Here is a 27,520-nt window from a genome sequence, read left to right on the forward strand (position 1 = left end):
TTTTTAAAACAAACGTATTTTCACCCCAAATATATGATTTAGATGTTTAAAAAAATACCCCACTTCAATTTCAAAAACTCAGATACACTGCATAGTGACATGTGTCAATGGCTTCTGTGTGTCAGATGCTGTGTCACGTAAACGGATGTTATTTGACCCACATTGACAAATGCAGTTCCGGCATCACCACAAGGGGGCAGTGCCGGTGTTATGCTGAAAAATGCACCCCTGCCAGATTATGCACCCCCTCATCCCCACAATGGTTAGGGTGAGGATTAGGTGTTAGGGGAGGGGTTAGGATTAGGTATGGGGAGGGGAGTGGTTAGAATTAGCCAATCAGACAGCGTGTGTTTGAAGGGGGTGCTTAATCTGGCAGGGGTGCATTTTTCGGCACAACACCGGCTAGATTTAATTGAACAATTTGTTTATAATCACAGTGTAAGACATTGTTTTGTTCAATTTTCAGTCTTGAATGTCCAATCTTGTTAATGATACACTGGCTGCTCAGTTGTTCAGTGTTCAGTTTGTTTACCGGATAACAGTTACAGTACAGTTCAAATCATAATTTTTGTATCTGTTTAAAGTTCCATTTTAATTAGATAGTCCGTCTTAGATATTTAGAAACTTTCAATTTGAGACAGAGATGAAGAGAGGGAACCAAATATTTCGACTTGTTGATTCTCATGCATTGAATCACAAATCAACATTTTCCCAAGAAATAAAGTATATATATAAATGAGATTTATTCGTACCTCAAAACAAGACATTTTTGTTTGTGCAACTTATCTTTTTACCATTTTTCATTATTTCTTATGCTGACATGTCATCCAACTTTCTTTTATAAAAGGAATATTATAATCAACACCAGTTGTTGGTAAATATACAGTAGCTATTGTCATTATTTTACATCTAACCATCCCGGTGTTAATGATCTTAACCTGTTTCTTACTCTACTGTCACTCTATGACGCAGACGCACCTCACTTGAAATGACCTTAATCCAGTGAAGCATCATTCATGATGCTGCATCGTACTGCAAGCTTCTAGAAATATTTTGGACAGATCTGACCCAAAACATCCTGAAAAAATAGGTTGTGCTGTGTCTTTCCTGTTGCTTATGTGGCACTAGCAATGCACAAACCGTAGGATTGATCACAGGATACAAATATATGTCCAGGATGTAAAATGTATAGCCAGAATGCACGTTAAGTCACTTTGGATTTATAGAACGTGCTTAAACTAATGAATTTGACCCTCTACCTGAACAGTCTAGCAATGTTTAATGGTATGTGTTAACCTCTGGGCGGAGAAAGCCTACATGCCCACTTATAAGACACTGTCAGACTAACTGTAGAGCAGAACACATTGTTCCTGCACACTTATCAAACATTTTTAATGGAATTGTCCTTTAAATATAAATTATTCAACATAAATGTTTTGACAAAATAGTTAATGGGGGAGTTCGTTAAAAAAATAGACACTGTTGGTTAACAATATTATTCAAAATGTCTTCTCTGTTCTGCAGAAGAAAGTTAGTCATACCAGTTTGAAATTACAAATCACAACAAACCTGTCAATATATTACGGAAGAGCTGAGCAAACTAAAAGTCTATCCTGAATATAATGTGTTATGCGGCTAATTCAATCAGAATATTAATTTGAAATTATATTACAAAAAAGTATAACCACAATATCACTGTTAACTACATCCATTAAATAGTTTAAAGATGATGATATAAATACACATCAGTTTCTTGTTTATTAAACAATGGCACCCTTTCGTTATAACCTGATAATGCTGAAATGATATTCAGAAATAAAATAGGGAACATTTGGATTTGTGCATTAGCAAACCACCAAACCATCAGTCTCTAATACACACGCATACAGTTATGTAATGGCCTCCATTGTAAAGCGGTTTTCCTCGGGGTCATTGAGTACGAAGACTCCCCCACACATTACCATCCCACTAACACTCAAACTAAGACCTCCCCCAGTACACCACATCCATAGAATGAGTATTACCCAACCCCCAGTATCTCCTTGCACTTTTCAAGACTGTTTGTCTGTCACCTCATTCTGAGCTCAAGGAATGTAGCAATCATGAAGCAATAAGACCTGTTAGCTTTATTAGGTACAGAATATTTATATAACTATAATTTAGACACCAGTGCTGAGAATCTAACAATTGATTAAAGGCCATAAAACAAGAGCTTTGATATTGTTGGTATTTGGACTCAAGCAGGTGTTTGTGTGCTATGAACGAGAACAAAATGTCCCCTTACACATGACTGCCTAATACAGCAGTCTACAGGGGTGATCACTTTGTTTTAACAGGGGATTTATCTTGTCTGAACAGATTAGTTAAAAATGCCTTTTGTGCTACTGCCGTTTAGGCATAGGGCAGAAGCATACATATAACACTATGTGAAGTATTGCTAAACTGCACAACAAAGCCTTTCAAATTGAGTGTTTATAAACATACTCATCGACTTGCAATACATTACTGTTTAAATGGCTCAGCTTGGTATCATTGACTGAACTAATGCTGTCTATAAGGATGTTTAGGAAACATCTTTATTTTTGTAATTCCATTTGACGCCACTAGTGGTGCAGACATTATATAAATCACACACAGCAATTTTCTTCATTCTTGCACTATGGAAGTGTTCTGTGAAATATTTCATATCATGAAACATTAAAACACAGAGTCATTTTACACATTTACATGGTTTATTAAACAAAAACAGCATCAAAATAAATGGGGTTTTGCCACCAAAGCTTCCCACAGTTTTAGTGTGCTTGCAAAAAAAGCCTTACAAAAACCATTCAAATTTTCAAAAACAAATTGCATAAAGTTCCCCACAAAAAAACTGTCATAATATGAACCAAAAATCAAAGACAGAATATTCTGAGGAAGCTAGTTTAGCAGAGCAGCGTCACCGAGTCAGGGATTAAGAGGTTGCATAGACGTGTTTACAGTCAAACAACAAGAAATACTAAGAAAAACATGGAAATGGGTAAAAGGCGTTCAAACAAGATGTGAGCTTGTATTGTTCTTTGTTTACGTTTAGAGAGAGAGACACTCAGTGCAAGCGCAGTCTAATACTGTGGTTCTTTTGACTGGTGACAAAAATTCCATTTAAGCTTTCCAAAAAATTCAAAGCGACAAAAAAAATATGGCAGAACACTCTCCGACTTTAGTTTTCAGGTCTGAGAAGCACTGCAGTTTTTAAATACCACGCTATATTTGATCCTCATAAGAGATACAATCATTTAAAATGCCTTTTCCGGAAAAGAAATAACAGACGTGGATTAAAAGAAATACAGACAATGAACCAGTCATTTGTAAAACAAACATTTCCTGACAGACGGATGGACTGTCAAACTCGATAACATTTAGTACCTAAATGAAGAACAATGCAGTTCCAACTTAAAACACTGAACTTGAGAGTGAATAAAAAAGGACCTGGAAAGTTTTGTTTTTCTTCCACAGCAGACAGTGAATCAGGGAAGTAAAGTTGAAAATACTAGTCAAATAGTTTGAAACTCTACATTTATTATTCAAAAACAAAATATATATAATAAATAAAAACATGAGTTTATAATCTCTCTTAAAAACAACGCACACAAAAGCACTGCTAGTTAATTTAGTGAATTAGTTACTAAAACACAAGAGTGCTGAGGTAGAACTAGCACACACAAACTTTCAGGCAAAATCAACCCATAAACAGTCAAACACACTCCAATTTATTCTCTATGATGTTTAGTTTAGATCAGGATATTAAAAAAATAAAAGCTAATTCCTCCTATCCTTCAATGAACAATACCAACTTGAGCATTAAGTAAAATTCTAACAAAAACAGATGTTGTTAAAATTTAAATCAAACAATATAACACTGTTCAATATTGGAAATGCATTCTAAAAAAATAAAATAAAAAATAATCTCACTTCTAATGGTTCAATAATTCATACTTCGGGAAAAAAAACATCCTAAAATATAACTTCAAAAACAAAACTGTACAATTGGGTGTGTCTGTGTAGAAAAGAATTCTACACTGCTTGTTCATGAATGCCAGGGGCTCTTTTCTTTTTGGCCAAATAATCTCATACAACTGGTATTGAAAGCTTTCAACTGCACACAAGTGTTCCACTATTAAAACCTTAAAGAACGTACTGCATGTTAAAAAGTTAGAGCTGTAAATTAAAAAAGAAATCTCAGGTTAAATCTCAGTTATACGATTAGACATCAAGGCACCAGGTTCAATCTGCAATCATGAACAAAAATCTCAATATTGGGCTTCTTTCAAGATCATGGGAATTTTAATAGCCAATTAATAAACAAGGCTTTAAAGTAAAAAATTCAGCTATGGGGTATAACAGAAGGAAGCTAAAGTTCAAGTTTTGAAGATTTACTCAAGTAAAATCAACTAAATGGACCCAAGTATAAAACCGTGAGCATGTTGACACAGATGACATTGACTGTACTATTTGATAGCCATGCATAAATACAGCAAAAAGGTAGTCAAGTGCCTTGTTTGTGTACTGTCAATATTCTTTGTTTTAGAAACTGAGCTCAAGTATTTGTCAACCATCGATAATGAATCTGTATGTTTTTGTTTCACAGCAGCAAACATTAATAATAAAAGGTTACAAAGAAGCGAAGGACATCTGATTAAATCAAAATGTTATTTTCTTGTGAAAAAAAGCATTCTAAAGTAACTTTACTAAATAACTGAAAGACGTCTGTTTTTGTGACAAAAGATGTTTTGATAATGTGCAACTAGGAAATCTCCAAATAGAGAAGTTTGACATTTTATTAAGACTAATAAAAGCGCTTGCTTGATTTGGTTTGATTGTAATCACTGTATCACAACATTGTTTTACACCACTCTTTGTGACATTACTGACGATTCTACCCAAATCACTATCGTAAACAAAAAAGCTACGGTCAGTTGAAAAATCTATTTGTTGAACAAATGTGTTCAATTGGTGTTAAATTTGAGCACTTTGTACTCTTCACATTTAACCAGCGATGGAAGGTTCAGTTTTCCAAGCATCACGGTCCCTTCTGTTCTGGGAAAGCCTAAAAAAAAGAAGTAAATAATAATTACTCAGAAAATGATCAAAAATGTATGCAATCAAACATCAGAAAAAAGCCCACGAACCAAAATAATTGATGATCCAGCATTGTATAACTGAATATGTTTTTGGTTAATTTAACATTCTACGCTTAAGATTATAAATCTTTTTTGGGGGGGCCACAAAGTGATGCACTCTACGCAAAGGTGGCCTTACAAAGAAAACGTTTGAGAATCACTGGCTTAGACTTTACAGCTTTAGCATTACAAGTCCAACACAACTCAAATAAAAGAGAACAGAGAAGAAACAGAGAAGAAAGAAAATACTGAAAAAAGCATTCTATCATTGTAAGAGCTCTGGTAAAAAGCGTGCACAGTGGTGACGTGATGTTGGCTGGCGGAGTGTTGCGTAATGCTCTCAAATAGGGCAGAATCTCATCAGATTGTTGATCGAGAAAACAGATTTGCACGCATTTAAAAAGCATTCAAAAATCCCCAAATCTCTGCTTGTTATCGTCCATTACTCAGGACTGCAAAAACTACCGCTTGATCTTTAAGCCTCTCTATAGCATACAGTACAGCACATCACATCACCCCCCGCCCGTCCCCCTCCATGTATCCTGCAGCTCAAACAATGTGCTGACTCAGAAATAGCTACTGAATGCCCCACTGCAGTCACTCTGAACAAACATGCGCCGTTTCGGGATTGAACCCAACCTCTCTCTCACGTCCCGCACATACAGTCTGAGAGCAAATTATCCTCACGGTTTTCCTGTCTGAGCGCAGCAATGTTAGGAGAGGGGGATGGTGAACAAAAGACTAGAGTAGCAGACAGCTGTAATGTCCTCATAATGCCTGACACATAGCAACCCCCATCTAATTGATAACCCTTGTTACATATGTTCAGACCATCATACCCAAAGCTTACATGCCTTCTACACAAATACTTGATGTGCAACCAGTATAGCTGTTCAAATATAAAATAATCTATAGTCTTATAAACCACTGTGGAGATTCAGTCCAGTTTAAATCTTGAAAATCTCTTTGTTTTGGATCTTAATGTATTTTTCCCCCTATATACGTGAGTGCTGAAAGGTGAACGATAAGACAGAATTCTGGTCTTTGTTTAATTGAAAGTTAACTCTTCAGTTTCTTGCAGTCAAAGCAGCTTTTCACTTTAGGACTAGGAGCAAATCTCATACCATGTCTACACCGGACGCGACAGGCGCGACGCAACATGACAACCTGCATCCAGTGTGGACAAAGTTTGAAATTAAAATGGGTTCTAATGAGTTTCTATTGTCTTTTGTCATGTCGTGTCCGGTGTGGAGTCACCTGGTCTGCCGGAAGACAATATTCCCCTTAAGGCAAACACCATAGGACAGAGGGAGAGCGCAAGGGAGACATATAGAGTGTTAGAGGTGGGGTGGTGGTGAACGGGTGCGGTTGTGCTATCCCAGCATGCACTTGTAAAAACAACAGAGGCTCTTTAGAGCAGGCGAGTAGGATTTCTCATAAAGAAGTCATGTAGTAAAATGAGTCATATCGAACACTGTCTGTATGGATTGGAATATGAATGTGCATATTTTTTGAAAAACCAGGCCAACATGTTTTGAGACAGCAGGTGAGCTGTCAGAACCATACAGAAATTAAAAGGTGGAATTTGATGACACTTTTACAGAGAAGCGAGACAAATACAAACTATTCCCATAAAAACAATGTGCAGTATTCAAATCTCGATATGCTGAGCCACCTACACAACAGAACTTTCTTTATTGCTGTGGGCCTTTCTAAAACAAAGACGACGTTATACAACACTGACACACCTTCCAGAAACATGTTCTTGTGTTGATGCTGGTGCTTATAGAAGTATAGATGAACTTAGAATCAAAAAGACCATAAAGCGAATTGGCAATTCCATGCAATTGTCAAGATTACATTTTTATCAATTACGTTTTTAACCAAGACCATAGTGATGTATTTGTTGGTTTAAATTCCCCTTTGATGTGTCCAAATTTTTTAAAGCATAGTTTTCCATAGTCAGATAAGTGAACGGTCACATCCATAACAGAATTGTCCTATCCATAAAGGTCATAATTGCTCATAAATGGGCACATAAAAATAAAATTTTTTGTCTATAAAAAGACATCACTTCTTCATTTGTTGGGTATTATTGATTTATTCACAGAAATCCTTCAAAGTATGTTAAGGCTCTTTTTTGTCACATTAATAATAACGCATTAACTTCTCTCTCTAAAGAGGAAAACTTGTGTATGGACTGACATTTTCTGAGGTCTGGACTCAATCAACAGGGGTTTAGTAAAATAAAGACAGATGATTCAATATATTGGTAATAAATACATTCTCTGATATTTTATATTCAAAATTCTGACTGAAAATGTCACATCCATGACCTTGGAATCGGCCAAGACGTAAACCAATTTTTATTTTGACATACCTAGTCTAACCAACTAAATGCTCTGCTATTTTCATTATGTTCTAACATTTGTGTTGTGTCTGGAAGATTTTCTGGTCCCGTGTTGTTTACGTCTTGCAAAATGGTCTAGGAGTTCGAAAGATCATTTAATCATAAATTTGTTTCTTGTGGCTCAACGGGTAAAACTAAGTTGGATTAACTCATAAAAAGAGAAAAAACAGCAGCAGTTTCGGTTTGCGTAAAGAATTTTCAATGGAAAAAGCGCACCTGTGTGTGTTGGTCAAAGTTCATGTAGCACAGGTGACCTGCCCCATCCTACTGTGCAGCTCCAACGCGTCTGGTCGGTCCTGAGGATTCACAGCCAACATGTCCTGCAAAAGTTTCCGGAGAGCCTCCGACATATGCGAGCGCCTGCGCTGAGGAATACTCAGCACCATCTTTGGGTTCTCCAACAGCGCCTCTCCAACAGGCACAATATCAGAACCCTGTCGTACGTAGGTCCCGAGCAGCTCCCGCTTTGACTCTGCGTCAATGAACGTGATCCTTTCAATCATGGCCCAGATGATAATCCCTAGAGCGAAAATGTCCGCTTTGGCTGTGTAGTGTCCTTCCCAGACCTCTGGTGCCATGTAGAAGTCCGAACCACATGCAGACGACAGCCAGAATTTGTTAATATTAACACTGTTCTTATTTTTGTCCCGGCCCCCCTCAGAGTCCCGTACCCCTGCGGCCAGACCCGCGCACACTTTGCTCAGGCCGAAGTCAGCCACTTTTAACACGGGCTCACCGGACCGCTCCGAGATGAGGATGTTATCCGGTTTAAGGTCTCTGTGGACGATGTTATTCTCATGCAGGAACGCCACAGCACTGCTCAACTGCATCATGAAGCTGGAGTTGGTGTGTGGATCGGGACGACGGGACAGGATAAATTGATTTAGGTCCCCTCCCTCGCAGAACTCCATAACAAACCATAGGTAGCAGGGTTCGTCTGGACACGACAATACACGCTCACCTAAAAGTGAACAATAACATTAGAGATATGAAGTTGCAAAAAGATATACATTCATTTTTGAAGTGTTAGCTTTTGTATAAGCAGCCATTTTGAACTGCAGTGTTACAATCATTTTGACAAAAAATGTAATCATTTTTACTGGAGACCGTGAAAATCATGACACTCACTGCAAAAACCTTCTGGATCATCAAAATCTCAAAGCAGTACTTAAATACTATTTTTTATACAAGCAATAGCTGCTTATTTTCAGGCTTGGTTAAGGCAAGAGTTGCTTTGTCATCAGATTCAGAAGCTGGATTGCTGCTCAACCAGTTTGGACAAGTTTCTCATTTCACTGGACTAGCATTCATACAGGCAAAAACCTTTAATGTATAACGCTGGTATAGAAGTAGATGATTTAAAAAGCATAGTTCAGCAAAAAAGAAAGCATTCTGTCACCATTTACTCCCTCATGTCATTCATAACCTGTATATGTGTGGAACACAAAATAATATATTTTGAGAAATGTCTTCATGTTTTTGAGTCCATACAGCAGAAGATAATGGTTCTACTTTTATTTTTGAGTTCTGCACAAGAATGAAGGTCATACAAGTTTGGAATCGTATAAGGGTGAGTAAATTATAAAAGAATTGTCTAAGTTGAGAGAACTATCAATTTAATGTCATTAATTAAAGTGGCCTGGCATTTGTTTGATGTTCTCCAATTCTGATTGACACAAAGTAAAGTCAACTGGTAGGAAACCATTTAAATACACCCTACAACGGTTCCCTTTTTTAACAGACACCAACACCTGTTATTTCAGTCTAAACTTTAAAGTGTTATAATTTAAAAGATGCAAGAGGTTAAACCTCTTTGTCGTGCCATTGTAGGGTTATTCCAAATCGGACTGACACCTAAGCAAATGCATTTTCAGACATGCAAAGTCACACATGGGGTTTAAACAGAAATCCTCAACCGCAGAAAAACCTCTCAGTCTTCACAACTTGAAAACCACTTTGTTAAGTACCCTTTCATATTAAATGAAGACAACGTCTGCCCTTTAAAAGTAAAGCTATGTCTTGCTCCTATAAGGATATTAGGCCATTGTATATTATTTAGTGGTGGGCCGTTAACGCAGTGAGACTATTTTCGCGCGTTAAAAAAAACGTCGCCATTAATCTATTCTCAAAGTTGGGTTGGGAGCTGGGTCTATACTACGCAAGCTATGATGTCTTTCACCTTGATATTTTAGCGCGGATGTATACCAGCTTAACTGCACTGTACGGGGCGAGAACGAGATTTTTCAACTCGCGTGATTCGCGGAAGCAGAAGCCGCCTCATCATCTCATAACCAGGGCTTCATTCGCGCGATTCGCGCAGCAAGTAGGTCTATTGGCTCTTTGCATTAACATACAAATCACTCGCGCTTGACATGCCATTCGCGTTTGGTCTGAACACAACATAACGTTACTGTGAAATTACCGCATCAAACGTGACGTGCTAACATGGATGCAGCTATGAAGCCGCCGGGTTTGCTTCAGGGAATATTAATTTTTAAGAAGCTTCCCAATAGAAACATCGACAAGACTAAGGTTGTTTGCACCTTGTGCAATGCGGAATTGGTTTAAAAAAAAACTTTCTCTCAACAGGTAGTGGTCTAGCTTTAGTTGAAACCAGTAACTTTGTATTGGCACCTAATGTATTATGGCTCCTGTATGACATATCGCTTGTTGCTCCCTCACTCTTTGTAAGTCGCTTTGGATAAAAGCGTCTGCTAAATGACTAAATGTAAATGTACTGTAGGAGCTCTTCCAGTCTCAAGTACCACCTAAATGGAAATCATCCCTTAGCTAATGCGGAAGTAAACATAAGTTCATCTTATTGAACATAATTTAATTTTCATCACCAATTATCATAGTAGAACAGCTTTCTCAAGCAGTTTGTGATGCATTTTGGAAACAGTAGATGAGCCCCTGGTCTAATGCGCCACCTGGCTTGAGAAACCCGTTCTCAAAGACTTACTTTTAGTCATTATTTGGGTAGCACACATATTCTGAATGCCTTCGGCAGAATTCAAATGAGCCATTTTAATCTAGATTAATCTAGATTAATTTTGGAATAAATCCAGATTAATCTAGATTAAAAAAAATAATCTATGCCCACCACTAATATTATTCCATAATATTTCCCAGTGTACATGATGAAGATCCCACCTATTCCTGCTTAGACTGCTATGTTTACTGTTAAATATCAACAGGAGGAATATTGTGCTCTGACCTTTAGCAGCACTTTGCATATGATACAGCGAGACAACCTACAAGATCTGCATCTGAAAACAATCAAAGAAACGAGACATGCCATGTTTCACATGCAAGATTTGTGTCATCCAATGAGTCTCACTTTTTTATGTGAGAGAGTAGATACGAGATTTGTACTGTAGAAAATCGTGCTTCAAACCACCTTCTTTGCACAAATATGGTGTCCAGAGGCTCTGACCCTTCCCACCCCAACCTCAAGAGTTTCATAACCGAAAAAGGAAGGTGGGGGATGGCAAATGTGTCCGACATTTGGCGACTTCCTTCTATAAAATGTAAACAATCTTAATGTAGCACACGGACATGCGCAATATGAAGGCACAAAGGCCTAGTGTCATCTATGAAACGTGACGCATACAATTTGATGACAAACAATGGTCATTCGGTCATTTGCTTCCAGAACGCAAAGAAATATCGATAGTCGTTTGGAATTTTGATAAATCAATAAGTTTTATCTCAGCTACTAAATGAGTGCACTGTCATAAAAAACAAACACAACTTAAATTCAAACAAAAGCAATTGATCACAGTCTTAACCACGACGAACGCACTCTTACCCATGCATAATACAATTCAAACGTGTGACGCGTAAAGCATAAAATGACAGAACTATTAACACATTACCTTTCAAAGACGTCTCCACCAATCTCAAGTACTGCTTGGATCGCTTATTGCCATGGCTCATTTTCTGAGCCATGCCGTTTCTCTGCAGCACACACTCCTCCAGTTGCACCACATTCTCATGGCGTTTCTCCAAACTGGTGAGAGCCCAAAACTCCGCCAACGCCAACTCCACATTCTCGGGCGCGTCGCAGCGCAGTTTCTTAACCGCCACTTTCGCTCCAGATTTGCGGGCAATGGCTTCATAGACGACGCCATAGCTGCCCCGGCCAACTTCACGAAGTAAGCTGTACCGCGGTGCCATTAACCGCTGTTCGAGATTGCCATGTTTCACATTGTCCAAATCGTCCACCATTGTCTCATCGTCAATGTTGGCTGCGCTGAGCGAGCGCAGGACATTGGCGCTTTCACTTTGCGCACCGCTTCTCTTGCAAGCGTTCCGTGTCCGGTGCCGCTCTCTGTCCATCGCGTCTCCTCACGTTTTGAGCGTGCAATTGGAAATATCTTCCGCGTTCATCTTTCTGCGTCACGGGTTACACTTTAAGGAAGTTGTAGCCAATCCTCAAATATTAGCGGACATCTTCATTAGTTATCATACTGTGGCGCATAGTGATTCAATCACAAGCTTCTAGTCTGTGACTCTGCTTGTGCCGAACAAACCTTGAATGAACAGAGTTCTTGACTGGAACGTCCCACTTCCGTGTGCAGGGGGGGGGGGGGGTTCTGACCTATGAGGACACGAACAACGTAAACGCCTCTCAAAGTGACGTTTGAAATTTGGTGAGTATTAAAATGACAATAAACAAATAAATTAAATGGCTAAGTAAACCAAAACGCCTCGTGTATTATTGTTTAGGCTACACGTTTATTTTATTGTTCTACCTAATGTTAAGGTATTATGAACATACATACAATGGCCATACAACAATATTAGTTAGCTCAATAAGACATTGCGTAATCAACGCAAAAGTCGGGTGCTTCATTTTGGACAGGTTTTGCTTTTTTAATCAAAGGCAACGTACAAGATTTAAAACCGGAAGTGCTTCGCTATTGTTTACATTTGCGTAGCTTGAATGCACGGACGCGTTGGGGTCTGCCTAATATACAAATACATTTTTCAATCATCATAATGGACAACTCCTTGACAAGAATGTGTTGCTTTCACCTTTTGAAGAAAACGATCAGGCCTTGTCACAAAGAAAAACACATGTGTTGTCACCCATGTTGTGGTCTCAAATGGTTTCGTCTTTCCAGCATGAGCGTGCATTTACACACGGCTCAGACACATGACATGCAAGACGCACGTGTTCTTCTAACATGACGAAGGTGGAATTCGCCGGGGTATGCCAGTGTGCCCATCATAAATTCATAAGTGATAAATATTCGCACGTGTTTTTTATTTAAACATTTACCCGCTTTTTTGCTATATATAATAGTTAATCATGGAACGCAACATTATATTCTGACAACTCCTCTGAAGATCATATAAACAACAGGATGAACAAAGCATAGTTGGAAGTCAACAGTATCTGCATAACAAAGAACAGCTTTAGGTTGACATCTTTTAGGACCTAGTCATTTAATGAAAATCAAAAAGAGCTTTTCCAGAACTAAGTTTATTGGCCTAAAATGTCACCAGTCGCATTCAGGAACACGAATCAAGGCCAACGTTAGCCTTAGCTCGTAGGCTACACGGATACATGATTTGTTTGTTTCCATTCTGTTGAAAGTCAACATTGTAAACCTAGCAAAAAGCTTCATATGAATGTGTGCATTCATTTTAAACGTTAAAATCTTAAAAGTTGTATTAATTTGGTGATTCTAGCTTGAACTATACATTTCGAAGGCTAGTTGAAGAGTTTACTCATCAGTCCTTTGAGGGCGCAGTCAACAACTAATCCATTCTCTTGCTCCACCTACTGGTATGGATTTAATACTACAGTATATGTCAACAGTAATCGTCAAATTTGAACAACTGACATCTTAGCTCTTTATTAAAATATTTTATTAAAGGTGGAAAAGTTATTAAAAAGTCCCTTTGGAGATATGAAATCTCTTCCATCGAGTCCTGGCCAAAATGACAACATCCAAGTTTCACATGAACATAGGTTTTTCTTAGATTTCACAGGTTTTGTTCACTTCGTGGGTACAAATTTGTCCCCAAAATATAGTAATGTGGGTTTGGTATTCACAACATACACATTTGGTACTCTTGACCATACACTTATAGTTTATATTTTTAGGATACGGCTATTAATACTGATGATATTAACTCTTTTTCTAATCCTTCTAATCGGATCGAACCTTTATATTTCCACTAAATTATACATTTGATATTAAAATTGCATAGACTACAGCTGTTTACTATTGAATGTTATTGTATACATTTTTTTATAATTATAACAAATATTTGATATAATTATATTATATAAGTAAATATGTTAATTATATTATAAAAAATATATAATAAAATATAACTTAATATTATAATTGGGTTTTGAAATTTCATACGAAAATATCTTTAAAATGTTTTTTATTGTGGAGTATCCTGTAGGGAGCAGTGATGTTATAGTTGTATTGTTGCCAATTATAAGATAATGTCCTTCTGCAGAGCCACAAAACCATAAAAAGCTATTCCTTCAGTAAAATTAACCACATAATGCAACGTCACCTGTAACTTTTGGTTGGAGCCTGCTGGCCTGCAAATGAATGAATGGCACTAATCTTCACCAAATCAAAGATCGCTGTTTGGTGATGCAGAATTACACAGAGAAGCAGACCAGAGCAGACCTAAAAGATGTTACAAAGTTGCAGACTTTTCTGTACTGTTCATGAACCTCTTAGAAGGTTGTCCTTTTATGCAAAAGCTAAAATTATAAAAAAACATTTTAAAGTGTACAAACTAGACCACAACTAGTACTTTGCATATTTATGGGGTATATTGAGTCATTATTATGCAGAGACAGTGGAAACATCTGGCTATTATCTGTAGTGCAGCCTTGAAGACAGAGACACCAAAGAACAAGTAGCGTAGAAAATGAGTGTGTGGTACAATAGACCGGTGTATGTCCCTCTGAAGTGGGCACTGGGACACAGCGCTCTATGCTTTTGTGTTGCTGCCATAGCAACCTCATAATTATAAAGGCCAGCTAAATTTCTGTATATCTTTTGTGGACACTAACCTTTTGAGTAAAATCTAATAAAACAACAAAAATAAGTGTTTTCATATGAAATTATTATGGCAAAGTACTGGTTTATGAAAAATACTTCCTCATAAATAATTAATTTGATTTAATTTGGTTTATTGTTGCTGTGGAAAGGGCTTACTTACCCTTGTCTTAGAGCTTTTTACAATCTGTTTATTGTTTATGCTCAGTAGGTATATGGGGTACAGATGGTTATCAGGAGATACCCATTCTAACAGATGTGACTTTCTACACTGATTTACAAAGGGCTTTTTTTATTCACTTAGTATTAAGATGTTAGCTATAAAGTCAAGAAAACAGTCACCTAAACATATTTCATTGTCCCTGTTGTGTCTCATTTCAGCATTTGTTTTGAAGGTTCGGGTCTTTAGGATGTAAAACACTCACAGTCATAATGGAATGAGGAGGCTGTGGAGGATCTGACTGACTCCTCTGTGTACTACTTCAGTCGTCCTCTGAGAGATTCTTCAAAAACCCAATCACTCCAGGGGTAATCAGGACACACAAAGAGACAATCTCCAGACAGTGATTGCCAGAATCAAGGTTACGCACCCACACATACATCACTTTAGCGCAATTAGCATCTCCTTGAATTTGAAACGCCAAGTGATTTGTATCATTACACAAATCTCTCCATTATTTTTATAAAGAAATTTGCAAATGGAGTGCAGATGCAGAGTGGTGTCAAAAAGTGTAAACAAGGCATTTTAATGGGTGTTCAAAAGTTGTGGCTAAAGAAGCCTTTTTAAAAATCCTGCTTTGTGAGGAATTAATTTCTAATTTCTAATCTAGAAGGTACAAAGTCAGAATGTTGAGATCTACACAAGGAATTTTATATGATCTCTTTATCATTTAACAATTCCCTGTCTGATATTATATTCATGGGCGCCGTAAAGGGGTGGAAGGTTAGGACGATTCTAAGGGCCCAGGCTGATTTAGGGCCCAGAAGAGCAGACCCCCTTTATATTTTCCTATTTGTAGGGGGCCCAGAAATTTTGGTTTCCATAGGGCCCAGAATTTCTGGCGGCACCCCTGATTATATTACTGTGTTAGCATATGTACTGAGTGAAAACAAAAAGAGCAAAACTTTTTTCAAACTTTTTTCACAACAAGACGCAAATATATCAAATAATTAGATAAAGATTCTCATGCAAATAAACTAAGAATGTTTATTTCACCTCAAGACTAAAATACACTACAAGACTTTTGCTCAGATTTTGGACTTGTTGCAGAAAGTCTGTGTCAGTCTGCAGATTTGATCAGTTGGTGTGTTTCTATATGAAAAAAGTCTGCAAGTGGAATGATGTCTGGTTTAAAAAAATCTGATTTTGTAGTGTATTCCTGCCATTATGTTGCAGTTCATTGGTGCTCAGATCTATATTCTGCTAAATCTCATTAAATTCTCAATGTTGGGAAATCCAATGTCTTCACAGTCTTGAATGTATTCTTCCATTTTGCTGGATTGAACTCCTGTGATGGGTTCAGTTTTGTTGCTGTGAAGGCTTAGGCAGGTGAGGGTGCATCCTTAAAGTTGCCATGACAACCTCTTCACCCTAATAACACTGTTCTGATAATGAAGGGGGAGAGCCTTAACATGTTAACATGTGAAACACATTTACAATTTGTATCAGACATGTCTATGCAATGTAAACTATTACATCATGATTCAATAAAAGTTCCAAAACAAAAAATACAAAATTAATGATAGAAATAAGATATAAAATCATCGACCTTACTTTTACATTTTTCGGAGAAGTTTTTATTTAATTAATAGTATTTTCCTGTGTCATAGGATAAATATATTTTTTGGTATTACATAAATATATTTGCCTGATTAAGCTAATATTAAATTTCAAATATGAACAAGAAGTTTATACATCATGAAAAATGATTTAAAAAGTGGCCAAGATAGGGTTGAAGTCTTTCTTGGAGGCTGGTTGAGAACCATCTGAGGAGAACAGGCTGATGGATGACATGCGACAGTGTAGAGCAAAATGAGGTTATAGTATTTAATTGCTTGGGGTCAGAGCTGTGCTCTTCAAAGGTGCGGGAGCATTGAGGCAGGTGATGAACAGAGTTTTAGATGTGCATTTAAAAGCCAGATGCAATAGTCTTAACGTAAATTTAAGGTTCAGTTGTGGTTTCAGATCAACAGTTGCAGACTCTAATTAACAGTTTTCAACACACTGCCATTCTAATTAATGTTTTTTGCGTTGAGTCATGCTGAAAAGTAAGGATCAAAACACTTGTGAAGTTTTCATTCTTGACACTAGAATGAGCTAGAAGGGGGGAGCTAAGTGTTTAGATAATGTATACTGATTACCTTTACCTTCTGGCTGCCTGTGCTAAGAGGCTTTTAATTGATCCAAATGTATCTGGACATGATTCCAAACAAACAGTGTTAGATTGTGTGAGAGTGTCTACATCATCTTCAGTTGTCCTTTAGATGGTTCATGGTTGTTATAACTGTGTTTGGTTATAATATAACTATTTATTTTCAATTTAATTTATGTTAATAATAATTTATATTCATATTTTATTGTATATTCATTTTAAGATTTGCGGAGGTCTACCAGAAGTTAAGTCCGCACAATGTTTGTTCATGCTGTTGCCGCTGAAACGGTCTATTGGTTAGGTTAATGACACGAAATATGTGGTTGTTCATGGTCCACAGCTGTCTAACAGTAATCTTAAATGTTAATGGTTTAAAATAGAATCAGTTGTGTATAGGTTTATAGAATTATTGTTTTAATCTCTGAGAAAATTGAAAGATTATTACTAAATTTAGCTAGAGCAGTTGTGCTGCAGGAGCAGAAAAGTTACTCCCAAACAGTACACTGGTCTGACGAGCCCGCTTTAAGCATCACCAGAAAAGATTTCAGCCGAGAGACTATTTTGAGACATAATGCAGAGTAGGCAATTAGCCGGCTAATTATGGAAACTGAAAAGTTTATCTGCACCTGCCCATCAAACTCAACATGTTGTCCAAATTGAAGACATTCTTATTGGTAGGCATTTATCTATAAAGTCTTCAGGGTCTGGATTACACATTATGGCTTTTCTCCAAAGACTGCACAGCACTCTGTCTCTGTCACTTCATGTCCTCCTCGTGGCATCAAAAGCATCAGAGCAGTTGAACTGGAAGTGTTTGGCCTTCCTTTTGATAAACGGAAGAGAGATTGTGAATACACACTGCATTTCAGTACGTCAGATTGATGGAATTTGAAACACTTGATCGAAATTTCTTATTTCGCTTTTCGCAAAAGAATACTATTTGAACCTAACGGAGGGCATGGTAAAATATTTTAGCTTAAATTTAGGTATTTCAAGATTTTCATTATATTTTGTAGAATTTAAAGTTATGAATTACAAGAAACTGTGGTGCTGTTCTTTACACACCCGATGGAGTCAAAAATCTTTAGTTTTAAGGTGAGACAAAAATGTGACCAAAGCAAACCGTAGTGTTTTTTGTTATGTGACAGATGGGAGATGTTAAAAGGCTTAAGACTTATTGGGGAAACTTAATATATTGCCATGTGACGTGCAGTTGATGTCATGTCATGGTAAATTATGTTATGATTCCTCTTTTGTTCTCTCTCTATCTCTCTCTCTTTTCCCACAACATACCACACATTTTCCGTCACGTTTTTATTCATTCTGTTCTTACTCCATTCATGAAAAATCCATCTTTTTTGGTTACTGAAGAAATTATTTTTTTAACAATATTTTTGACTTTCCCTAAAAATAAATGTGCCTAAAGGGTTCTTTGTCAGGCTGTGTAGTTCCATAAAACACTTTTGGCACCCACTGAAGCTTCCACACAAGGTACTGCAGACTAAGGGGAATAAATAGGTGGTTCTTTAGAATTTATGACCGAAGCTTATTTGACATTGCTGCCTATTCCTATGATGTATCTGGTCCTGCTCCCTCTCTTAAACAGACAGACAGAGCTCCATTTAACATCAGAATTGAAATGTAATGCTGACTTTGTCTACTGTTTTATTGGTAACTGTCCAGATTTAAAAAATTGCACAGCCTTGATCTGAACATGTGGTACGTCAGGTCAGCCTAGTTTAACTGGTACACACACAGTATTTTAAGGGCTGAGGCCAAGAAAGAGTATTAGGTGGCTCAGATAGGTGCTCAGGCCTAATCTGGGATTAACGGTGCTACTCCGCAGATTGCCTTAGGGATTTCTCAGGTCTCTTTAGGATGCCTGGTAGAACCATGTTGATGTCAGAGCTGCTGATATAGTTATGGTCCCATCGTTTTTTTTCCATCGAACATCTCTGAGTGCTGGTTTATCAAGACAAAAGCACTGTCTGGCCTTTTTCACACATCGAAAATATGTCATACAATGCAAAATAGTTTTCTTTTAAATACAGTGGCAAAATTACAACTTTAATATAGATGTTTTTTGCTATTAAGAAATATAAAATCCGTACTAAAATAACGATAGTATATGATTTTTCAAACTGTCAAAGGCACAAGGCAAAGAACTGAGCATCGCCAATGAATAATAATGAGAAGACGATAATTAAGCTCCGCCCACCTCTACAGTTCTAGCACGGAGCTGTCCGTCATCGGAGGTGCTGAAGACTCCTCTACGCATCCTTGGAAGTACATGAAATCAGGACATTTATACATATATGGACAATGGATTAGTTCAGTAAAATGGAGATAAAAACACACGACACAGTGGGAAGAAATTGAGGCCCAAAATGAAAACTCGAGTTTTTTCTTTAAAGATTGGATTTTGCAACATAACATTGAATATGATCACTAGCTGCGTCGATCAAAGAGCAACTTGAATGAACGGGAAAATACAATCTGCTGCATTAAATCTGTTCAATTTCTCATTTTTGTTGCTCCACAGGTAAGTTTCTACTATTATTATTTTATTTAGGAAAATTTTGAATAAAAGTGTCATACAAAGTCGTTTTTGGTTTCCGCTTACATTTGCATTTCTAGTCGATTCATTCTTTTTTACAGAATTAAAATGACATATCGTAACATACTGCTTTCAAATGACTTGACATGATTCAGTTCCCGATTGAACGTTTCTGGTGCACGTACAGCAGCGCTCAGATTTCCAACTAAACCGTTTAGTGACATAATACACCAGTTTAGATTTTCACTTTAGAGATCGATTGGCCAAAGAATCACAGAAAACGAATCCAAACGAATTATTGCAGAAATAACAAAAAAGTGTCATTAACATCTGATTTAGTTAAAACATTTTCTTAAATGTATATTTGTAGAACAACCACAGATTTATACAGATAGTCTCATCACAATAATTATATTTTAACCATGTAGTAAAACTGTGGTAACACAATGTTAATCAAAACCAAATCATGGTTACTAAACTTTTTCTGTAATAAAAACATGGTACATTTTTCCTAATAGTTGTAGTGAGGAGTGGGACCGAAGCAACTTGTTTGCGGCTTTGAAGTGGCAGTATATACTGGTCCCGTATTCTAAAAGGTTCTAATTATTCTAAGCTATTAATTTAGCAGAAAACATCTACGAAGGAGTCTTATCTTAAAAAACAATTCAGGACCAATCTGAGAGCAACTCTGCGCAAGGAAAAGACAAAAACTTTAATCTTAAAGAGGAGGCCGAGTTGACCCCGTTGCTATGTATGATACAGTCTTTGAGAGACTGTGAGTGGTTGGTTGGCCAAGAAGGAAAAAAGAAAGTAAACGGGCATTAGTCTTTCCGGTTTTACCGTACTCACGCAAACACACGCACGCACTCGGTATTTATCATGCTGTTAATGTTAACGTATTTGATAGAATATGAACAATGAGACAATACGTTACTGTTATTGTTTGTGTGGTCACTATAGAAGGTTGTGACAGAACCAAATCACCATAGCTGCATTTCTCCAGTGGCTAAATATGTTAATGTAGTGATTTCTTCTATTTCTGGCGCTATGGCATTTCTGCGCTGTCTTGTGGATGTTAGCGTGTCTCTAAAAGAACCGGTCACAATCATGAATCCTTCACTATCTAATGTGTTGTGTCTTATTAACTCACTGTCATTCAATTCAATGTAGGCTAATTTTATTTTATAGAGTTTATTTTAAAACCAAATCCAAGATAAACAAAAGTTGAACACACAAAAAACTATAAAAAAATCGGATAAACCTTAAAAGTAATATGGAAATTGTCATGCATTGCAACACATTTCTTCTCACTTTTCGTGTTTCGTCCATTTTCTCGTTTAAAGGGGTCATATGGCGCTAATACGTGTTTTCCTGTGTCTTTTGGTGTGTTATAAGTTGTACATGCATTAGACACGTATAATTGCAAAAAATAAAGTGTTGGAACAAAAGCTGCAATCAAATGTATACGCAAGTAAGGCAGGCATACCTGTCAGTATACAATCTTATGTTTGACGTCTCATTTTACTTTTATATATGGAAAACGTGTGTGCTTCGCTGTAGCGTCAAGAGAACGGGTTAAGCTTGCAACCATTTGACGTCACGGATTTCGACGCAATTTTGAATAATTTCACGGGAAAACTTCCACATTTCTAAGAATTTTGGTAGAATTTTGACACTATGTGCAACTCTTTGTGCTAAGATTTTTCATGAATACGGGCCGTGAACTCTGCCACTGCAGAGTTGTTCTCAAATGAAATGAGCACTGGTTGGTGAAAATCAGAGCTGCTGACAAGAAGTTGGGTTTTGTGTACCCTGCATTAGTATCACTCTGGATTTGGAATAGATTACACATATAGCGTTGATGGTGTAAATCTAATTTCAGTAATCTCTGCTCAACAATACGATAAAACTAAGCGTCATTATATGGAGAAAGTTCTTTTGTGAAGAACTTACATTCTAATGCAGTAATGTTTAGAAAATGTACAGATGTTGTGTATTCTTTTCAATAACAACACATTTTGAATCAATATACAACAGCAACGACTATAATTATTAATTGATTCTATCAGAAGATTTCTATAAAGGCTAGCTTGACTTTGTTAGCTGACAAGTACAAATATAGTGATCTTCCCGTGGGTGGGTTGATCTTAGTTTTTTAGGTACGAGCAGGACGTATTTTTAGGTGTAATGTTTAAGATGGCAATGTTGTTGATGTGAAATTGGTTAAAACAAGTCAACAGGATAAATACAACCTATTCATATTTAAATACAACATACAACATAAACCGTCACTTAACTTTACATTAGACCAGTCGGGATGATAAAATCATTCAAACTGTTCAGTGATCTTCTCAATTAAGCTCTTTGTAAATAGACTAGAGCAATGAATAGTGTATTTTGTAAGTATCCGTCACACTGCTATCTGCCATAGCTTTATTAATGGTAACCGATTAAACACTGCATAGATGAAATGATTCATATTCCTGTTTTTTGTCAAACTTGTTGTTCTATCAAGCACTGGATGAATAGGCAAAAAGACAAGAGAGAATGGCAAAGATTTGTACAGAGCACTCCTACCCATCCCGGCACCGGCTCACGGATCAAGCTTCTGATGATGAACTGAACATGACTGAAAATGGGGCCATCAGGTTAGAGTAACAGAACTATAAACACCATAGAGGTCATTTCATTTTTACCAAAGATCCCCTCATTTAATCAAATTGGTTGAAACATTAATAACGTGGAAAGTTTACATCAAAATGAAATTTCTTCTTTGTTTGGATTCAATCGAATGGGCGTACATTATGACTTCAATGCCTAATAAAGCACTCAAGGCTATCAGCGATCTATACTCAATAATGAAAGATAAAGGACAATGATATGACCTTTTAACCAGATTAAACATCACTCTCACTTTTATCTATTCTGAATCGAAAGTCAATAGATGGTGACAATAAATAAACCGATAAAATATAGCTCAAGCTTTTCTCCCACTGTTTCTTAGGGCACATTCGCTCTGTGAGGACACCCCCTCTGGAACAAGCCAGCTTCTGGAATCCAGGAGAAGTTCTTTCACAGGTGCAGGGGCTTTGGCAAGGTAACATCTAAGTGATCCCTTGTGTAATGTTGAGCACGTGGACCCTTACTTTAACTAACCTAAACCAAATGCATACTTAGCAGTCCAGAATCCCGACCAGCTCCGACGTGCATTACACATTATCTAACTTAACATGATTTTTCAAACAAGCTTTATGGAAGAACTTAAGGAAAAATAGATTTTGTGGAAGTGTGCATTTGATTTGGTTGGAACACAAAGCTACATACTGTACAAAGAGGTTGTACTGTGTGTGCATTACTTGATTCCCGCCGATTTTCCAGACTTACTCACTTCCTGGTTATGCTGCGGAACTGGGCATCTCATAGGCTTCACAGAGAGGTTGAGCGTCCTGACTCCTTCTTGGAGCGTTTCCGAGGACCAGACCTCAAAGACTTATCTAGCCGAGGAAGTAATGCCCATTCCTCTGTAGGTCTTCCTGACAGGCCTCATAAGAGGATGTAAGTAAAGAAAAAGTGAGATTTCAGCACAAATCCTTCAGCAGAAGGTGCGTTTTGTGAAGAACCAAAAATTCATACAAAAGCACAAGGTTGGGTTGGGCCAGAAAATAAAATCTGAAAACAGTATACAGTATGTAGATTTAATACCTGTAGTCTTCCTTTAGGTTAGACAACATAGTAACCACTAGTAGTGTAGTGTAGGAACAAATACAAATATATGTTCCCTATAGATAAATAGATAGATTTTGATATAGAAAGAGTCAATATCAACAGATAAAAGAACAGAACAGTAGTGGCAGTATGGTCAATAGTCCTAGAATCATCAGAATTCTATAATAGTGACATTAAAATGAATACTTTTTGCTTCCTAAGAAAAGCCAAACATTGGCCTTTGGCACCTTACAACATGAACAACTGCAACAATACTGATGAGTAAGTAAACTCAAGTGATATCTTCCCTGGATAGTGACCCCTAAAACTAAACGTTTTAGAGCTTATTTAAAATATATATATATATTTGAAATTGAGTTTTAAATAATAAAGTGAATCCCTTATAATATAAAATCGAATATTTTAATAACAGATGCTGTTTTTTTTATATTATTAATAAGTGACTATTGCTAGTTGGTTAATGCTGTCATCTGCAGGTAAACATGATAACTGCATGAATGATTTTTAAAGTAGTGACCCGTAGAAACCTGACTAGCAGTTAAAAACTAATCAAAGATAGATTTAACAATACAAACAATCAAAAACATTACCTTTAGCAAAAAGGAAGAGAAAAAGGAGGAAATAAAAAAAGATGGTGTCAAGGAGGAGAAAAAAGAGGAGAAAAAGGAAGAGAAAAAAGAGGAGAATAAAGATGAGAAAAAGGAAGAGAAAAAAGACGAGAAAAAGGAGGAGAAAAAAGACGAAAAGAAAGATGATAAAAAGAAAGATGCTCCTCCCTCACCGTGAGTATAAGACAAATGACTATTTAACAGTAGCAATTGCAATTTTGGTAACACTAATCAGATAAAAACTTTGATTATTTATAAATTATCTAAAATACAATATCTAAAGACAAATGCGGTAATTTAGTGAATGTGTTTCTTTTTAAAAGAGGCCAGAAAATAATCTTCTATGTTTTTTAGGAAAGAAGTTTGGATCATGGATCCAGCCTCAGACAAATATTACAGATGGCTCACAATCATAGCAGCGCCAGTGTTTTACAACCTCATTATGCTTGTTACAAGGTTTGTTTACATTGCTTCTGAAATGAATAAGTTTGTGTGCATAAATGTGGTTAAATGAGCATTGCTCATATTTCTATAGGGCTTGTTTCAATGAGCTTCAGAACTCTTATACGATTCTTTGGATCATCCTGGACTACAGCTCAGATGTGATCTACTACATGGACACGTTTGTCAGATCAAGAACAGGTATGGTCATTTTTCATTTTAACCACTTGGAATTAACGTGACAGTAAGGGTAAACACAACTTCTGTTATGCTAATACAAGATATATTACTACTTTTTAGGTTTCTTGGAGCAGGGCCTTCTTGTTAAAGATGAAAAGAAGCTGCGAGACCATTACAAAACAATCCCGCAGTTCAAATACGACATGATTTCAATGATCCCCACAGATTTAGTAATGTTGAAAGTGGGATTCAACAATCCTGAACTTCGCTTCAACCGTCTCTTCAAAATGGCACGCCTATTTGAGTTCTTCGACCGCACGGAAACCAGAACGAACTTCCCGAACATTTTCCGTATCAGCAACCTTGTGCTCTACATCCTCATCATTATTCACTGGAACGCTTGCATATTCTTTGCCATTTCTAAAACTATCGGCTTTGGGACCGACACATGGGTATATCCAAACATAAGCCACCCTGAATATGGCCGCTTAGCCAGAAAATACATCTACTGTCTGTATTGGTCCACTCTTACTCTTACCACCATTGGAGAAACTCCTCCACCAGTTAAAGACTTTGAATATTTGTTCGTCGTTGCCGACTTTCTCATCGGAGTGTTGATTTTTGCCACCATCGTCGGTAACGTAGGTGCAATGATCTCCAACATGAACGCTTCTCGTGCTGAGTTCCAGGCCAAGATCGATTCCATCAAGCAATACATGCAGTTCCGTAAAGTCAGCAAAGATCTGGAGGCTCGGGTCATCAAATGGTTTGACTACCTCTGGACGGAGAAGAAAACGTGCGATGAGAAGGAAGTCTTGAAGAACCTTCCAGATAAGCTCAAAGCGGAGATAGCCATCAACGTCCATCTGGACACGTTAAAGAAGGTTCGGATCTTCCAGGATTGCGAAGCCGGACTGCTTATTGAGTTGGTGCTGAAGTTGCAGCCACAGGTTTTCAGTCCTGGAGATTACATATGTAAAAAGGGCGACATCGGACGAGAAATGTACATCATCAAGGAAGGGAAGCTTGCTGTAGTGGCTGATGACGGCGTCACGCAATTTGTGGTGCTCAGCGACGGTGCCTACTTCGGAGAAATCAGCATTCTTGGAATTAAGGGCAGTAAGGCCGGAAACAGGAGAACGGCAAACATTCGTAGTGTTGGCTATTCAGATCTTTTCGCCCTTTCGAAAGATGACCTGATGGAAGCGCTCACCGAGTACCCTGATGCCAAAAAAGCCCTGGAGGAGAAAGGAAAGGCCATCCTGAGGAAGGACAACCTTCTTGATGAGGCTGTGGCAAGCGCAGGTGCTGATCCCAAAGATCTGGAAGAGAAGATTCAACGTCTAGAGGGAAGCCTTGATATCATGACCTCTAAATTTGCCAAGCTGATGGCAGAGTACACGTCTTACCAGAGCAAGATCAAGCAGAGGATCACCAACATGGAGAGTAAAGTTAAAACATTACGAGTTGAGGATCTGTCTGAGGTGGTCGAGGACAAGAAAGATGATGACAAGAAGGCAAAATAACCCAAGCAGAGACATTGGGGATAACGGGGTTTTATGGTCAATGTACATATTTCTTATAGCACATTACTTTGTAAAGGTTTATACTTATCTATTTATACATTTTACATATGACATTATATAATTTCAATGCCGTGTATTATTCAATATGATATATTGAAGAGCTCAGATGATACAATTAACATACAACGCAGGATCTTTGATGCTTCTTTATCATAAAAGAGAATCACTGGTACCTTCTTGCATGATGTAAGAATGTATTCTTTGTTGACACATGACTAAGTCTAAACTTTAGACAGAATTGAAATAGAGCAAACACAATTTGTTAACTCTTCTCACATGGTATCCACATTTTATGCTTCTATAATAAACATTCTAACAAAAGTGCCATGTTGGTTAAATAGTTCTGGTTTATATGAATATGCGTTTGAATGACACAATTTAAACAATGTAGAATTTAAAAAGAAGTGCTAGGGACTTTGTGGAGTGTGTTGCTCAAGGGATCCAAATTTAGATGTAAATGGGTCATGACATTAATTTTTATTTTATTCTCTGAGGTGTAACTTTAATTATAATTTTAGCCCAAAAACTTACTAAATTCAATTTTACACTGAGGTTAATTTACAGTGATTTCTGTTACTGAGATTCATAAATGAATCTTAGTCTTTTGTGTTTTAATGTTTAAAATGACTTTCGCAGACAAAATGTAATTGTGCCAACAAATAAAGTTCATTTATTAGAAAACGTAACAAACAAAATATATAGTCTGTATTTTAAATGGATTGGACCAAATGTGTGTATAACCAGTGTCTTGGACCCAATGCTGTTTTTTGGGCAATGTAATAAAAACTCAAGAATGAACGCATCAGTTACAAATAGTATTTAAATGAAATGCATTACAGTTTGCAGGATTCTTGCTTGTCCCATAACAATTAGCATGCAAGTCAGTACTGACATGACTTGGGCATTGGTTGAAAATGTACATTTTCCACAGTCAGGAAGAGCAAAACGTTTGTGTGACATGACATCGCAATCTTACTTGTATTTCAAGCCTGTAACCCAGTCCTCCTCCCGATCCACTTGTTGCTCAGACTGAACGCCAGTGGGCGGAGCCAATGATGTAAAAGTAGTAGGTATTGTTACCTTTGCTGTAGGTATGTCATATGTAAATGACTCTACCTTGTGATGTCACATATCCAGAGATTGTGCATTAGAATTTTCCATAAAATGACAACATATTTGCTTTGCTTATTGATGAGGAGGACTTGAAACTAGCAGGATGTAATTATGATACCAGGAACTTATACTGTCAAAACACGTTAACATGTGTTAACATGGTGCTAAATTGTATGTGAACTTGAATCAAAAAAGCTTTTTTACATCTAAAAGCTACACTTAAGATTTAGGTGTTTTTAAAAATAATATATCCGTCGATGCTCAATATTGCTTGAGAATGTGGAGAAACGAAACTTCTAAAAACCAGCTGTTTTATCTTTTCTGA

General features: G+C 37.1%; 2 protein-coding genes across 4 annotated transcripts; one reads left to right on the forward strand and one right to left on the reverse strand.

Moving 5' to 3' along the window:
- Nucleotides 1-3,538: 3,538 nt before the first annotated feature.
- Nucleotides 3,539-12,101, reverse strand: stk35l (serine/threonine kinase 35, like). The gene is made up of 3 exons (XM_056751173.1): nt 11,448-12,101; nt 7,786-8,530; nt 3,539-5,086 (listed from the first exon to the last, which is right to left on the reverse strand). Exons 1-2 carry the CDS (start codon nt 11,908-11,910, stop codon nt 7,806-7,808), a joined length of 1,188 nt encoding a protein of 395 aa, XP_056607151.1. The 5' UTR covers nt 11,911-12,101; the 3' UTR covers nt 3,539-5,086; nt 7,786-7,805.
- On the forward strand, nt 12,097-27,491 carry cnga3a (cyclic nucleotide gated channel subunit alpha 3a). 3 transcript variants are annotated; one of them, XM_056751171.1, is made up of 10 exons: nt 12,097-12,224; nt 15,008-15,193; nt 22,057-22,189; nt 22,546-22,638; nt 22,920-23,096; nt 23,469-23,528; nt 23,864-24,049; nt 24,230-24,331; nt 24,411-24,517; nt 24,617-27,491. In XM_056751171.1, exons 3-10 carry the CDS (start codon nt 22,089-22,091, stop codon nt 26,020-26,022), a joined length of 2,232 nt encoding a protein of 743 aa, XP_056607149.1. In that variant the 5' UTR covers nt 12,097-12,224; nt 15,008-15,193; nt 22,057-22,088; the 3' UTR covers nt 26,023-27,491. The 3 variants fall into 3 exon arrangements, with proteins under 3 accessions (XP_056607149.1, XP_056607148.1, XP_056607150.1); XM_056751170.1 differs by lacking the exons at nt 12,097-12,224; nt 15,008-15,193 and having other exon boundaries at nt 15,206-22,189; XM_056751172.1 differs by lacking the exons at nt 12,097-12,224; nt 15,008-15,193; nt 23,469-23,528; nt 23,864-24,049 and having other exon boundaries at nt 15,206-22,189.
- The last annotated feature ends 29 nt before the right edge of the window (nt 27,492-27,520 follow it).

The sequence above is a fragment of the Triplophysa dalaica genome, chromosome 6 (genome assembly GCF_015846415.1).
Source record: "Triplophysa dalaica isolate WHDGS20190420 chromosome 6, ASM1584641v1, whole genome shotgun sequence".
In the NCBI taxonomy this organism is placed as follows: Eukaryota; Metazoa; Chordata; class Actinopteri; order Cypriniformes; family Nemacheilidae; genus Triplophysa; species Triplophysa dalaica.

Coding starts and splice junctions, on each gene's coding strand:
- stk35l (XM_056751173.1), bottom strand. CDS start 11,910: ATGGACAGAGAGCGGCACCGGACACGGAACGCTTGCAAGAGAAGCGGT. Junction 8,531..11,447: donor GGTGGAGACGTCTTTGAAAG/GTAATGTGTTAA, acceptor GTTCACTTTTAG/GTGAGCGTGTATTGTCGTGT.
- cnga3a (XM_056751171.1), top strand. CDS start 22,089: ATGGCAAAGATTTGTACAGAGCACTCCTACCCATCCCGGCACCGGCTC. Junction 23,529..23,863: donor AACTGCAACAATACTGATGA/GTAAGTAAACTC, acceptor CATTACCTTTAG/CAAAAAGGAAGAGAAAAAGG. Junction 24,050..24,229: donor AAAGATGCTCCTCCCTCACC/GTGAGTATAAGA, acceptor TATGTTTTTTAG/GAAAGAAGTTTGGATCATGG.